Raw genomic sequence first — 15,315 nt, forward strand, 5'->3', positions numbered from 1 at the left:
TTATAAAAATGTGCTTTATTTATCATGCAATGTCAAAGAATATACATTCGGCAGTCAAATGTGGGTGAATATGAATAATGCCTTTGTCATACTCTATTTACGTTCATGAAAATCTGTTAATATGCAAGACTGAACTGGGTACATTTTCAAGGATATTTCTATTTTATGGGTTGAACAATTCCTGAACATCATTTGTAAACTGAACGAGTATAATAGAATTGCGGGGCTATAAAGTGGAGAATAGATTTTCTGGCTCCACCATAGATATATAATAAATATTAGTGTCTTCTTGAAAATACTCAAGAATAGATTTCAAGCTTCTGGTAGTTTGTTTCAGTCTTAGGATGTTGGTATATGAAATATTAGGTGTAAGTATTTAGTCTGAATCTCATAACCATTGTTTCATCCTTATCTTAAGTGGAAAAATTGATTATTTATTTGGTTTGGCCATTTTTATTTGTTGTTGGAAGGGTATTCTATTTTTTACAGTGGAAGAATTTTTATCTTCACTGCACACTTTGAGAGAAAACATAACAACTCTTCATGATTCACTTCTAAAATCATTTATACTATTTTCACATTTGTTGAAGTTCCCAACAAATGGGAACATATTTTTACAGCGTTCCCAAACCAAGAGCTATGTACAAAAATGACTTTTAAAATTCTGCCATAAATCAAATAATTAAAAAAAAATCATTTTGGAAAGGAAGACTGGTCCTGGAGTAATAGTTGCCCTGCAAAAACTAGAGAAGACAGTCATGTGTTCATTTGTTGCTTAAAACACAATGGAAAAGGAACCGGATGAGCTTACCTCAAGAGAAAGGGTATTTATAATTGGAGTGCTACCATTGAGAAGACCAACTTCTCAGTACCACACTATGAGACAGATTTGTTAGAATGACAGACAGGTGTTTTTTTTTAAAAAAGTTAAAAACGCGACATATTGCTGCGATATAGAGCGATGAATAAGGCAATGGGAAAAAAGTGTACCTTCTGATCCTTACTCAGCACGGGGTGTTTTTAAAGTTGCACAGACTGCATTGCAAGCTACTTTTAGCATTTTCAAAACTTATTTCACCACACAGTGTTGGCGAGCAGCAATTTAAAAAGCAATTAATAGTCCTGAACTCAAAACAGAGAGCAAAATTATGTATTTTTGGCTTGAGTTCACACATATAATTATATATCGATCTTACAAATAACAGGTTTTGCTGAGATAAATACTTTTGATACAAGGGGGGGGGGGGAGTGAGCCTTTGGCCTTTAGCACTGTCTTCCAGGTATCCCTGATGGTGCGTTTGTGCATCTTACACTCTCCCCATAGAATTGTTCTATCTGGGAGTGCCGAGAACTCTACTATAAAACCTGCAAGTTAAAATAGTTATCAGCCACTCCAAAATCCATATATAACTTTCTTTTGTTTGGTCATCAAACTCATATTTGTTCTACCTTGCAGCGGATAGACTGCCATGTTGTCTCAGTTCCAGAATTGGAATTTTCATCTGACTTCGTCTTGATGGTTACCAAGACTTCCATGTGTACGGTAAGTTTTGTTTCACTTGTAGAAATATTTCTGGGGATCAGATGACTTCATTTTTTAAATCTTCCGTTTGTGCTAACAAAATTTTGTTTCCTGATAAAAGCCACTGATCGGTTTGCGTAATTGCGTAGCTGCAGACATGTGACATTATCTTCAAGCCAATTAACCTTATTTCTTGACTGATTGTCTTGCCAACAGTTAAGTTGTTCCTCGTGAGTCTTTGACTGTCATGTTTTCCCCCCCCCTTTTTTTTTAATTATATATTTTCTCTTTGTATGCACAAATGATTTGTGGACAGCTTGTGGGACAGTTTGTTTACATAACAATATTAAACTCCTAATTTCTACCTCTATTATCCAACCAAATAAGTTCCAAATTTTAAAATATTTTGTGTCTTCCTTTTCTTTTATCTTCATTGTTAATCTGCCATTTCTGCACAGTATCATATTTTTTAAAATTATCTCTTCTGTGGGTGTTTTCTCATTTTTCCAGTATTGTGCAAATACAATTCTTGTTGCTGTCAAAACATGTAATATTAAATATACATTCCCTTTATCATATTTTTCTGGTATGCCTAACAGAAATAATTCTTGTTTGTTGTCTGTATGCTGTCTTAACATTTTTTTCCAACCATGTATGTATTTTCCTTCAATTGTTTTTGCTTTTATGTTTTTCCTAATACATATTTTATCTTACCTTATACTTTAGCTTTATGTTGTGGCTTTATATTTAATAAAAACCTATAGGTTATCCTTTTTTAAAGTATAGATCCTTTAAAAGTAAGTGGTATAATTCTCTTGCCTTTAAAACGCTTGTTGCTTGTTTTCTGTAATTATCATTAATGTCATGGAAATGTGACTTCTTGTTCTACTTTTCCAAAAATTTGCTTCAGATAATCCTGCTCCAGAAAAAAATAGTGAATCCATTCTACCAGTGATTTCCATTCTGTTCTATGAGCCACGGTGGTGCAGTGGTTAGTGCAGTACTATTACTGCTGACTGCCAGTTGACTGCAATTTGGCAGTTCAAATCTCACTAGATTTAAGGTTGACTCAGCCTTCCATCCTTCCGAAATGGGTAAAATAAGGACCCAAATTGTTTGGGGCAATATGCTGACTCTGTAAACCGCTTAGAGAGGGCTAGATAGCACTATAAAGTAGTATATAAGTCTATGTGCTGCTATCTATGGATAGGCAGACTGTAATTAACTGCAATCCCACTAAGCATTTTTGGATTTATTCAAGATTGTATAAAATACTTCCTGCATCTTTCCATTTTTTTTCAATTGATATAAGCTTTATCCATTTCCAAACTCCATTTTATTGTTTTGTAGACATTGATATTCTCCTGTCCTAGAATGGAATGTCAGGTTTGGAAGTTATTGGTCTTTTATTAAATTTTTGTGGCACTACACAGAAAACGAACACATTACCTCACATTATTTGTACTTTTTAATTTATTGACATCTTATGATGAGAATTTTATGATGAAATGCCAGAGATTAGTCACAGATTGACAGTCCATCCATCATAACAGGCTGCCTAACCTTACAGTAAATAAATGGCTATTGAGTGATTTATTCATCATTTGTAGCCAGACAGAAACTTTTTTTCAGACATTGACCAATAAAAGTACAATCAATAAAATGAACAACACAAAACTATCTTCTAACAATAAGAACTGTTAGCACAACTTGTGGGCAAAGTTTATACATAATGTAAGAAAAGTTTGCTACTTTAGAGAAATAATTTTTTATCTTACTTTTTTTTTTTTTAACAGAAAACAGTGTTTAATAGTGCAAATAAAAGCCATCAGTGCCCCGGAAATTTAAATAAAAGAGGAATAATTAAATGGTGTTGAAGGTCCCTATAGAACTGGCAATACAGAAAGATATGAGCAGTCAATAAATAGTGGAATACATTATTAGTGTTTGTTGGAGATGGTTAAATATATATATATATATGATATATATGTTGTAATTGTACTGATAAATAAATAAATAAAGGGAGACTAGGATAGATCTATTTCGAGCTAATTAGCTCTCATCAGCTAGCCATACCCTTACTGGGATTAGAACCCGGGCTGTATATATCTTAGGCAGGAGTCTTAACCACTAAGCCACGGGTTCTCTTCCTTATCAGTTGAGCCAGGGAAATAGGTATGTATTTGTTTTACAACCCCTGGTATGACTAAATATATATCTTGATTTTGGAACCTCAGTTTTGATTAGATTTACAATAAAAATTTAAGGCTTAACGTAAGGCTTACAACATTTTGTGAACTAGAAAACTGAGAAGGTGATTTTGTGTGACATGTCCAGTCAAGTATATGTAGTGCTGCAACCTGGAAGAAATCTATCAGTTTCATTCTATCATAAAGAAATAATAATTCATTCTCTCCAGTAGGTGGTGCAAAGTATTAACCCCATCTACCCACCCACCCTACCAACAAACTTGCATTCAACCTATTCATGCAGTAGTATGAATTTAGGCAACATTTTCACACTTTATGTTAGAGGTATAAAAGTGTTAAATCTGCTCACTTAGACTTCTTTCATAGCCAACCCTTGTTATTTTTGTTGTATTTTTTTGCCATTTATTTGCCATTTATTTATTTCTCCATGGCTTATCAGTGTGTAAAAGTGTTAGAGTATATTATTCATAGATGAAAACATATACCAGGGAATTGAAATGGAACACCAATAAATCGAAATTGCAATTCTAGACTTGAATCTGTATCTTAATGACTAGATTGTATTCTTGACCAGTTCTTGGCAGATTGAGTAGAGTGCCGAACTAAAATCAATCCTGTGCTCTTTGAGTATTTAATATAATAATAATATTCAGAGGTATATTGAAGTAGAAAGGCTTATCCACTATAAAATGAATACTGTTGGAGGAAAAACTCAAGGATCTCAATTTGCCTTGCTTCTTATTTGAATAACAATAATAGAATAACAGAGTTGGAAGGAAAACTGGAGGTCTTCTGTCCAACTCTCTGCTCAGAAAACCTGCTGTCCCACTGCTCAGGAAACCCTCTACGAGTGATGGCTAACCGTCGGGGCCACAACCCAGAAGAGGAGCTGCCCAGGGGGCAGGTGCACTGGAAAGTGAATGTCTGGTTTCCGGTACTTGCATGTGCGCCAGCAAGCTAATCTTCCGGTTACTGGCATGCAAGCACATGCGATGATCAACTTGCCGGTGCGCATGCTCACACTGGAAAACGGAAGACCAGCTCTTCCAGTTTCCAGCACTACCGCATGCACAAAGGCCGGCTGATGCATCGTACGCGCATGCGCACCAGGAACCCAGAAGAGGAATGGGCGACGTCACGCAAGCCAGTTGACATAGTTCCACATGCCACTTCGGGCATGAGTGCCATAGGTTTGCCATCACCACCCTAAACCATTTGAAACAAATGGTTGTCCAATCTCTTCTTAAAAACTTCCAGTGTTGCAGCATTCACAAATTCTGGAGTCAAATTGTTCCACTGATTAACTGTTCTGTCAGGAAATTTTTCTTCATTCTAGGTTACTTCTCTCTTTGATTAATTTCCATCCATTGCTTCTTGTCCTGCCCTCAGGTGCATTCGGGAATAGCTTGACTCCTCATGTTTGTGGCAACCCCTGAGATATTGGAACACTGCTATCATATCACCTCATTAAACTAGACATACAGCATAGTTACTCCATATATGACATTAAAATACCTATGTTCCAGTATTGCAGAGGGGCAGAGCAATACAGTGCATCAATATGAAGACCTAACTGAATTTTGGAAGCTCTAATTGCATGAGGTATAAATGCTGCTATGTACTTCTGAAGATTAGGAAACAAAAGATTGGGAAACTTTTGTGTCTGTGGGAGTGTCCGTGATACATTATTTTGTGTTTTGAGTTCAGTTTTTACTTTTACCTTTTTAATGGCTGGTGGCCTTAATCTCTTCTTGCACCACTGCCATATAATTTAATGATTTAGCGATTTCTTGTTTCTTTTCACAATTTATGGGAAGTAGAGATCCACATGATGTAGTAGAGCAGAATGAGACATACCCAGTGGTGGGATTCAATTTTTTTTTACTATCGGTTCTGTGGGCATGGCTTGGTGGGCATGGTTTGGTGGGCGTGGCAGGGGAAGGATACCCTAAAATCTCCATTCCCACCCCACTCCAGGGGAAGGTTACTGCAAAATCCCCATTCCCTCCCAACCCGCTGGGACTCAGGAGGCAGAGAATAGATGGGGGCAGGGCCAGTCAGAGATGGTATTTACTGGTTCTCCGAACTACTCAAAATTTCTGGTACCGGTTCTCCATAACTGGTCAGAACCTGCTGAATACCACTTCTGGATATATCCCCCCTTTGGAAGGTGGAGATAGAGTCCAGAAAAGGTGTGAAGAATCTTTTAGTTTTTTTTCTTAGAACAAATCCACCTTTCTCAAAATAGTAGTTTCGAGGTGTTTGGATTTTTAGGGAAGATATGTACATTGAGATTACCTCCTAAAGGGAGGTTTAATGGCAAAAATGATTGTTTATAGTGTAATCTTTACTGATTCCTGCATATCCAGCATTTATTTTTCAGTCCAATCGGAGGCGTGTTATAGGGTTGGACCATATCTTTGCCTTTTGCTTCAACTTTTTCTATATTTTGTTCTCTCACCTTCAACTTGGCTAAGCACTTGCCTTACCTTTTATTGACAGCCAATATTATAATACTATGCTGTTTTCCTAGCATTGTTCAAGCCCTCAGCTAGGATTTGGCCTCTACTTTTTAGCAGGCAAGAAATGCCATGATCTTTAAAAACCTGAAATGTCCTCAGAATTCAAGTCTTAAAGGCTTAAAGGGCAGAACGGTACATTGAAAGGATATAATAATTATCTTACAACAGGGGTGTCCAAACTTGGGAACTTTAAGACTTGTGGACTTCAACTCCCAGAATTCCCCAGCCAGCATGGGAATTCTGGGAGTTGAAGTCCACAATTCTTAAAGTTCCCAAGTTTGGACACCCCTGTCTTACAATCTTATATTCAATGTGATTAAGAAGTGTTTATCAAGCCTCAGAAATACTGGCCATTGCAGTGTTTGGGCAGGAGAATGGATAATCATTTTTCTATTCTGTCTAACTCCATGTCATTTACAGTACTCAAAAGCTTAAATGTGTTTTGTTGCAGAATATATGAATTACTATCTTCAACAGTGTACTTAGACCAGCTAGTTGAGATTCTGTGTTTATTAGTGAGCAAGGCTCATCAGAAATCACTACTTTATTTTTTACTGCCTTCCATAATTTCCCAGCCTCTTTTACATCTGCATTTGCAATCTTATGGTACTTGTTATTTTGAAAATCTGGTGCTTTCTCCTATGAATTTTCTTTCTGCATGTACTTCTGAAAGAGAAGTTTAAGGTCATCTGTCTTCTTGCTGGCTGCCAATATTTGTTAATAAACTGCTATGGGTCTTTTTGTAATCAGCAGTGTTGTCTGCAAGGGATAGGGGTCAAAAGAATCTTAGATGGCAGTCGACTAAATACTAAAGACTAAAATTGAAGTCCACACTTTTCCAGATGTTTACAGTTTCCATGTATGTCCATTAATAAAGTAGAACTTTGAGGGAACACAAGCTTTGGAGTTTTATTTCGTTAGGGGTGTTTTTTGGAACCCTGACAGCCAGAGCTTTGATTACACAATCTCAACAAATTGTGCCATTTTTAAAAACTTCTGATCCTTCATCCAATATATGTTGGTGGCAGTAGCAGTATGCATTTTTAAGTACACCAGGTCTAAAGCAGCATTGTAATGGAATTCAGTTCTTTTTTCTTCCCCAGTCTCTAATTGCAAGTTATGTTCAAAAGATGAAAGTTATTCACATTCCCAGTTAAGCTCTACATATTTGTCAGAATTACAAGAATGCGGCTCACTTATCCAGTCCTCAGTGTTCATTTATTACAGTACAATTGAGTCACTTAAGGAGCAGGTTTCTACTTTGCTGTAGTACAAAATTGACAAGTAACTAAATTGCATGACATATTGCTACATAATGTCAGTCATAGTCAATTATATATTGCTACACATTCCTATTAATTTGTATTATAAACGTTGAGATGTTCCACTTTAAATTTAGTTAAACAGAAAATATTATACTGCTGTAGCCAGTATAATTGTAAGCTCCAGCGATTTATAACTGGTACATGTATTACATTCTATCATAAAACTATATATTCTTCAGTGAATACTAAAATCAGGAGAGGGGGGGGTGAGTGAGTGAGTGACTGAGTGTGTTCTGGATAGAAAGTAAGGATAGGTAATCCTTACTTTTAATTTTTAATAATAGTCTAGTTATCCTTGCTGCTGAATTGTTTTTGCTTTGGGGGAACTGAATTTTTTTAAAGCTATATGAAGATAGAGAATTGCCTCCATAGGTCCTGAAGGATTAACAGGTTTGCACTTGTCCATCTATCTTCTCATAACATCCAGGATGACAGAGTATCTAAATCTGATGTAAATTTGAATTTGAATGGATCCCAATAAACAGTATCCTTCAAAGCTACCTCATTTTTGAAAGCTACTAACCCCACCCCTCATTCCAGAACCTCTCAAGTATGCAAGACTGCATAGATGGAACCATATTTAGTCGCATCTGCCAGAGGGTTGGCTTTCAAGAATCTCACCATGTCCTCTCTGAAAGGAGTGCTTATTATTCCTCAAGTCCAAAATCTCAACTCTGTCCATGCAGATTTGAAAAGCCAAATTGACAAGGATTTGTGTGTGTGTGTGTGTGTGTGTGTGTAATTTCCACAAAATTAAGACCCAACCGCAAATAAGTCCTAGCATAATTTTTCAGGATGCTCTTAATATATGGCCTACCCCCAAAATAAGCCCCAGTTAAGATTGTCAGCCAAACAGACCCATTTAGTACCAAATAGTTTTCCAGGGCGCTGCTCTGGAGAGTCCAAAGAAGGGGTTAAACACAGCCAATCTGCCCAGAACTGAATTGAAACTTTAAGCCACGCCTCTGGTGCCGACTCTCCCCAGATTTTTTCAATTCAGCTAGCCCAGTAGACGCGCTTTAAGATTTTCTCCAGTTCTAAGATTGATTCCTTGGACTCTCCAGAGGAAGAATAATTTTTTTAAAACAGTATATTTAAGGATTTTTAGAGCAGGCTGGTGAGTTTAAATTTAAGTTTGTTTTTTTCCCTTTTTAATTGGGTTTTTCTCACCCTTTCGGCTCTCCTGGAGTCCGGGGCTTTGCTCTGGCTCCTAGAAGCCACAGGCAGCTGTTGGGGGAAGCGCGTGGGTCGGAGTGCCGACGCCAGCGCTGTTGGGGCACCCCTACTGGGGGCCGATTCCCACTGGAAGCCCTCCGTTGCAATTTGTGCTTCTAGCAAGTCAAATTGCTGCGTGGGCTTCCAGGGCAGCCATTTTGGCTTCTTCCCTCTTTAAAATTGGCGCGCAAAGCTCCGGTGAGTTCCAGCCGCCATTTTGGATTGCGCAATCTTCCGGCTTTACTTTTAAAAGTTTTTTTGCCGCAGCTGCCTGGTGCCTGGCTCTTTGCAGGAGCCGCGTGGAGTCAGACTTGCCCGGTGTGACCGGCGACCTGGGCCCCAATCCAAGCAAGTGATAGCGGCGTGGGATCGTGGCCTGCTGGGTCGCCTCCTTTACTCTCCTGCAGGCGCTGGGAGCGAATTCTGCTCGCGCCTAAGAAATTCCAAGCTACTTCAGGCCTTGCAGTTTCTCTGTCTCCTCAGGAGCATCGTGCTGCGGTGGGCTTTCTGGAGGTGGTGAGTGGTGGTTTCCCATCCCCCTACTGCCCCAACCAGTGATTGTTACCATGGCAGATCAGGTCCCTGAGACTTCTGAGGGTGTCTCTTCCAGAGCCCCTGTAAGACAGGCCGGGAAAGCTGCCAGGGAGGCCATTAGAGGGAGTAAGCCTTACTCCAGGCATGGCCCCAAGCAGGGCTCAGGCCTAGACAAAGATGCATTAAGGCGACAGAAGGCCTTAGAAAAACAGTTTTCCAAAGCCCAACAGCAGGCCCAATCTTCCCTTTCGGTGTCTCCTGGGGAGCCCTCCAGGGAAATTCCTCCAGCCCAGGGAGGCCCCATTTCTGATAGTGAAGAAGAAGGGGATTCCTTGGCCATGGCAACTTCTCCAGGCCATTCCATGGCTGATCAGGCTGATCTCTTTGCCTGTCCCTCTGATATGGAGGAGGGACCAGCTCCAATGGGGCCCTTAGCCCCTCAACAGCCGATCCCCGGGCCCACTCAAGGGGTTCGCCCCATTGAGGCCCAAGGGCCTAACCTATCCACTGAAATGCAGGAAATAATTAACAGGGCCATTTCCCAGGGCATTGAGGCAGGCATGCGAAAAGGTGGCAAGCGCACTCGCAAGACCCACCATTTGCAACCCCAGGAGGATTCCAGAGAGATGACTCCTAGCCTTCCACCTCCGTCCCTGCATTCTTCAGTGGCCTCTGATGAGTCAGACTGGGAGGAAGAAGAGGAATTTCTTCCTAGGCAGGAAGCTGAATTCTCTGGGGATGAGGCAAGCCCCGCCAAAAAGCCGGCCTTTTCAGGCTTATTTAATTTGGATAATTTCAAAACCATTTTAGATAAGGCTAAGATCTCAACTCACATGGGGTCCACCCCCCCAGCTCAGGTGGTTGTAGACCCTGATGATCTATCTGGGGATCTCTTTGAGGAACCCATTTCGGTCCAGGAAATAGTTCCTGTACCCAAGATGTTCCTCAATTTAGTTCAAGACAGTGGGCGCAGCCAGCTACCATGGCTACCCCCAGCAGCCATGACAAGAAGCTATATACGGTGGATGCCAGCCTGGAGGAGCTGCTCAAGCTCCCTCCTATCGATCCCCCTGTAGCGGCTCTTACCTCCTCTTCTGTGCTCCCTCCTGACCTGTTGGAGGGGCTCAAGGCTGAGGACAAGAGAACCGAAACTGCTTGTCACAAGACCCATCAGGCAGCTGCATGGGCCATTAAGTCCTCCGCTTCAGCCTCCTTTTTCTCCAGGGCGGCTCTCCTGTGGCTGAGGCAGTTGTTGAGGAAGATACCTGCCAAGGACGTTAAAGTCAGGCAGGATATCAATAAAATCATGGCAGCCACAGAGTACACTGCTGATGCCACTCTGAATGCTGCTAAGTTTGCCTCGCGTGCCCTAGCGTCTAATGTTACTTCCAGACGCCTCCTGTGGCTTAGGCACTGGAATGTGGATATGCGCTCCAAATGGAAGCTTGTTACTGCCCCCTTTAAAGGGGACAAGCTGTTTGGTGAGGTCCTTGATCCAGTCCTTGTGGAAAACAAGGACAAAAAGAAAGTGATGCCATCAGTCACCAAAAAGCCTGATCGTAAAGGTCCTGGCTCTTACAGGAGGGAGGCCTTTCGGAACAATGAGCCCTCCACCAGCTCCGCCCCCTATCATCGGGCGTATCCCCAGCAGGGTGAGCGGTCTCAGGACCGTCAGTCCTTTCGAGACAGAGGTCGCCAGCAGCCCTTCTCCAAGCGGCCATTTCGGGGGGGGCTCCGGCTCCCGACCCTTTAGGAGGTATAAATGACCATCACAGGTCAGCTCCCATAGGAGGGCGGTTGCAGTTCCACGCCAAATGGGAGCAGACCACATCGGACCAGTGGGTTCTTCAAACGGTCCGCATGGGTCTCACTTTAGAATTCTGGTCCCCCCCTCCCCACCACTTCATCCGGTGTCCAGTTCCCTCAGGGTTAGTCAAAAGATCCCTCATGGAACAGGAGATAAGGCACCTCAAGGAGATCAGGGCCATAGAACCTGTCCCAGCAGGCCAGGAAGGAAGAGGGTTTTACTCCATCCTGTTTCTGGTCCCCAAAAACTCAGGAGGGTAGAGGGGGATATTAGATCTAAAGAGGTTCAATCACCACGTGACATATCGCAGGTTCAAGATGCAGTCCCTCCAGTCCATCTTGGGGGCATCAGGCCAGGCGATATACTAACGTCCATAGACCTCAAAGAGGCCTACCTCCACATCCCTATCCGCAAAGCCCACCGCAAGTTCCTGAGGTTCTCTTACGCGGGCCTCCATTGCCTCCGGGACCACGGGTTCACCATCAACCTAGAAAAAAGTCATCTCGTTCCCACGACCAGACTGAAGCATCTAGGGGCCGTCATCGACACCACCTCGGGCACGGTATCCCTGTCCCCGGAAAGGGTGGCCAGCCTTCGGGAGATGGTCGTTCAGGTGCAGCAGTCACGTCTAGTCAAGGTGGTTCAGCTCTCACAGCTCCTCGGTAAGATGATCTCGTGCCTGTCAATCGTGCCTTGGGCGAGACTTCACTCCCGTCCCCTTCAGTGGCTCCTGCTTCCATATCAAAGAACAAACGAAAGCAGCTCAACAAGACTGATTCCAGTTCCAGCAGAGGTACGTCGCTCTCTAAGTGGTGGTTGTCTCCGGCCCTGTTAAAGGGGTTGCCATTCAAGGAGCCAGTCAGGCTCACCATCACAACGGATGCCAGCCTGTTCGGTTGGGGGGCCCACTGCCACAACCAGCTCACACAGGGCAGGTGGTCCCCTTCCGAAGCCGCTCACAGCATCAACTGACTGGAGCTGAGGGCAGTCAGGCTTGCGCTGAAGCGCTTCCAGAGCACCGTTCAGGGCCACCACGTGCGCATCATGACAGACAATGTCGCCACCAAGGCGCACATCAATCGACGGGGGAACGCGCTCCAGATCCCTGATGAAGGAGGCGGAGCTCTTGGGTCGATGGGCGGAGAGGTATCTCCTTTCTCTTCAGGCGGAGCACATCTCGGGCACGAGCAACACCCAGGCGGACTGGCTGAGCAGATCCACAGTCGACCACTCGGAGTGGCGTCTACATCCGCTGCTGTTCCAGCAACTGTCCCAGAGGTTCGGCCTCCCGCTGGTGGACCTGTTCGCCACCGCGGCCAACGCGCATCTTCCGCGGTTCTTCACAAGGTTCCACGACCCGAGGGCGGAAGGAGTCAACGTGCTGCACTGCCCGTGGCCGAAAGGTCTGCTTTACGCTTTTCCCCCACTACCTCTTCTTCCCAGAGTCATCAGGAAGATCCTAGCAGAGGAGGCGGAGGTGCTGCGGGTAGCACCGTACTGGCCCAGGAGAACCTGGTTTGCAGACTTGGTGAGTCTTTCGATCACACCACCGTGGCGGATTCCTCCACAGGACATCTCTCTCAGCCAGGGGGCCCTTCAACATCCAGAACCCCAGTGGCTGCAGCTGGCCGTCTGGCACTTGAGAGGGATCTCCTAAGCAGAGGCAAGTTGTCAGACAAGGTGATTGGCACCATCCAAACGTCACGACGGCAGTCCACGACGCGCATCTACGACGCCACTTGGAAATCCTTCGCCAGCTGGTGCACGGCTCATGGTACGTCTGCGCCCCTTGCTTCGGTTCCTGTCATCCTGGACTTCCTGCAGGAAGGTTTGGACAAGGGCCTGGCACCTAACACCCTGAGGCGCCAGGCGGCAGCCCTGTCAACCATCCTCTCAGTTGAGGGCTACGCATCTCTTGGCCGGAATCCGACCATCCGCAGTTTCCTCAGGGGAGCGACCAACCTGAGACCCCCAGTGGTCCACAGATACCCATCTTGGGATCTCAATGTAGTGTGCGGTCCCTCATCGGGCCCCCGTTTGAGCCCATTAAGACAGCCAGTCTCAGACACCTCACATTCAAGACGGTTTTTCTGGTCGCTATCACGTCTGCTCATCGCATATCGGAACTGGCTGCCTGTCAGTCAGAGAGGACTTGTGTCTCATTCGTAACGACAGAGTAATCCTGAGGCTGGACCCTTCCTTCAGTCCGAAGGTCAATTCCGGGTTTCATCGGGCGCAGGAGGTGGTCCTTCCGGATTTTTGTCCGCATCCTCGGCACCCGAGGGAAAAGCGCTGGCACATGCTGGATGTGCGCAGGACTATTCGCAGATACATCAAGCGCACGGCCAGTTTTCGGAAATCCGAATCTCTATTCGTCTCCTTTCAACCAGCTTCTCAAGGCAAGAAGGTCTCTTCATCTACCATCGGCGGATGGCTGCGAGCCTGCATTGCGCTTGCCCACGTTTTACAGTCCGTTCCTGTGCCTCGCAATATCACAGCACATTCGACTAGAAGCGCCGCCACCACAGCTACCTGGTCTACACAGGCACCGATTGAAGAGATCTGCAAGGCGGCCACCTGGACTTCTCTGTCTCCATTTGTCCGAAATTACAAACTGGACAGTTTTGCATCGGCGGAAGGGGCCTTTGGGAGGCGTGTTCTTCAGGGCATCCATACCAGCGGAGCGACCCTGATGGCTGAGCCTTCCCGCCCTAGTGACAGTTAGCTTGGGCATGTCCCTTCTTTGGACTCTCCAGAGCAGCGCCCTGGAAAATGACCATTGTCTTACCTGAAGGGTCCTTTTCAGGGCGCTGCAACGGAGAGTCCACCCCGCCCTGGGGTCTATTCTCCGCTGGTGTTTGTGAAGTCACAGTGTTGTTTGTTGTTTCTGTTATTGTTGTTGGACTATTTTTGACTTGTTCCATATTAGACTTCAGCGCGCAACTGTTCCACGTCTTCATTGAATAAATCTGGGGAGAGTCGGCACCAGAGGCATGGCTTAAAGTTTCAATTCAGTTCTGGGCAGATTGGCTGTGTTTAACCCCTTCTTTGGACTCTCCGTTGCAGTGCCCTGAAAAGGACCCTTCAGGTAAGACAATGGTCATTATATGTTGTAGACCTCTACCTCCAGGAAGGTTGTCCCCATCTTCTGGTTGCTGACATCCAAATATCACAGCACAAACTGTCAAGGAACATTCATTTGTATATTTAAAAAAGTGTCCATATCAGCATAGCTACAGATAATTTTAGCTTCAGGTGAAATGAGATGCAAATTCATCATAACAAAAACTTTTTAGACACTAAGATTCTTTTAACATAAAAGTCACTTCATTCACTGGGCATGGTTTCAGTACATTGGTGACAAAAAAAGTAAACCTTTGTATAATCCCAACAGTGTATGCTAGAAAATAGACCCTTATGTACAGTGTGCTTTGATGTGTTTGCTACACATTTGTAGCGCTAGGCTGCTGAGATTCAGAACAAGGTAAGCAAGAAGCTAATCGCATATGCCAGATCTCAGCAGTTTCACATTGTTTTGCTTGTGGCTACATTTCCCTACTGTTTGTTTTCCTCCATGATTCTTTGCAACCTCATTGCAAAGGGAGTAGAAAATAAAAGGGAATAGAAAACTGAACATTGTTAGTATATGAAAGACAACATGAAATCCAGGTGTAAATTCAAAACAAAATTAATCCAAATTTAATTTTAGGGTGTTTTTTTTTTGTTGTTGTTGTTAAAAAGCATTTGTATGAGGTCCAGTTAATAATACTCAAGATATTCTCTTAACAGTATTGTGGGTTTTTACTTTTGCTTTGTTTTGTATTTTAGAGGTGGAAAATGACCATGAGCATTACAAATAATCAAAATACATTTTCCTTTGATCCTCCCCTTGAGAAAAAAAGATCATTCAGTTATATCCATGTTCTGAATTGTTTTAATTGAAGGAGTACTGTTTTAAATGTTTAAGTAGTATTTCTGCTGCAGAAACGTATGATTGTTTCATTCTCCCTCTCTCCTGCATGCGTTACAAGCATGTCATCTCCATGGTTGAATAAACTCCATCAAAAGCACATTATCCTCCTACTTCTGTGGCCAGCTGCCTAATTGTATCTACTCTAGCTGCATGCAGTTGGAGCGTGATACCAATGAGAAATAAAAAAATGATAAATTGCTCCCTGCA

At 43.4% G+C, this 15,315-nt stretch overlaps 1 protein-coding gene across 1 annotated transcript in view; it reads left to right on the forward strand.

The window, feature by feature from the left end:
• Window positions 1–15,315, forward strand: part of PRMT3 (protein arginine methyltransferase 3) — a 98,612-nt gene that overhangs the window by 66,568 nt on the left and 16,729 nt on the right. The window contains exon 13 of the mRNA XM_081942658.1: window positions 1,457–1,543. Within this exon, the coding sequence (XP_081798784.1) occupies window positions 1,457–1,543 (87 nt within the window). The remainder of the gene's footprint in view (window positions 1–1,456; window positions 1,544–15,315) is intronic.

This window comes from Natrix helvetica (assembly GCF_964273705.1).
Source record: "Natrix helvetica genome assembly, chromosome: 1".
Taxonomy (NCBI): Eukaryota; Metazoa; Chordata; class Lepidosauria; order Squamata; family Natricidae; genus Natrix; species Natrix helvetica.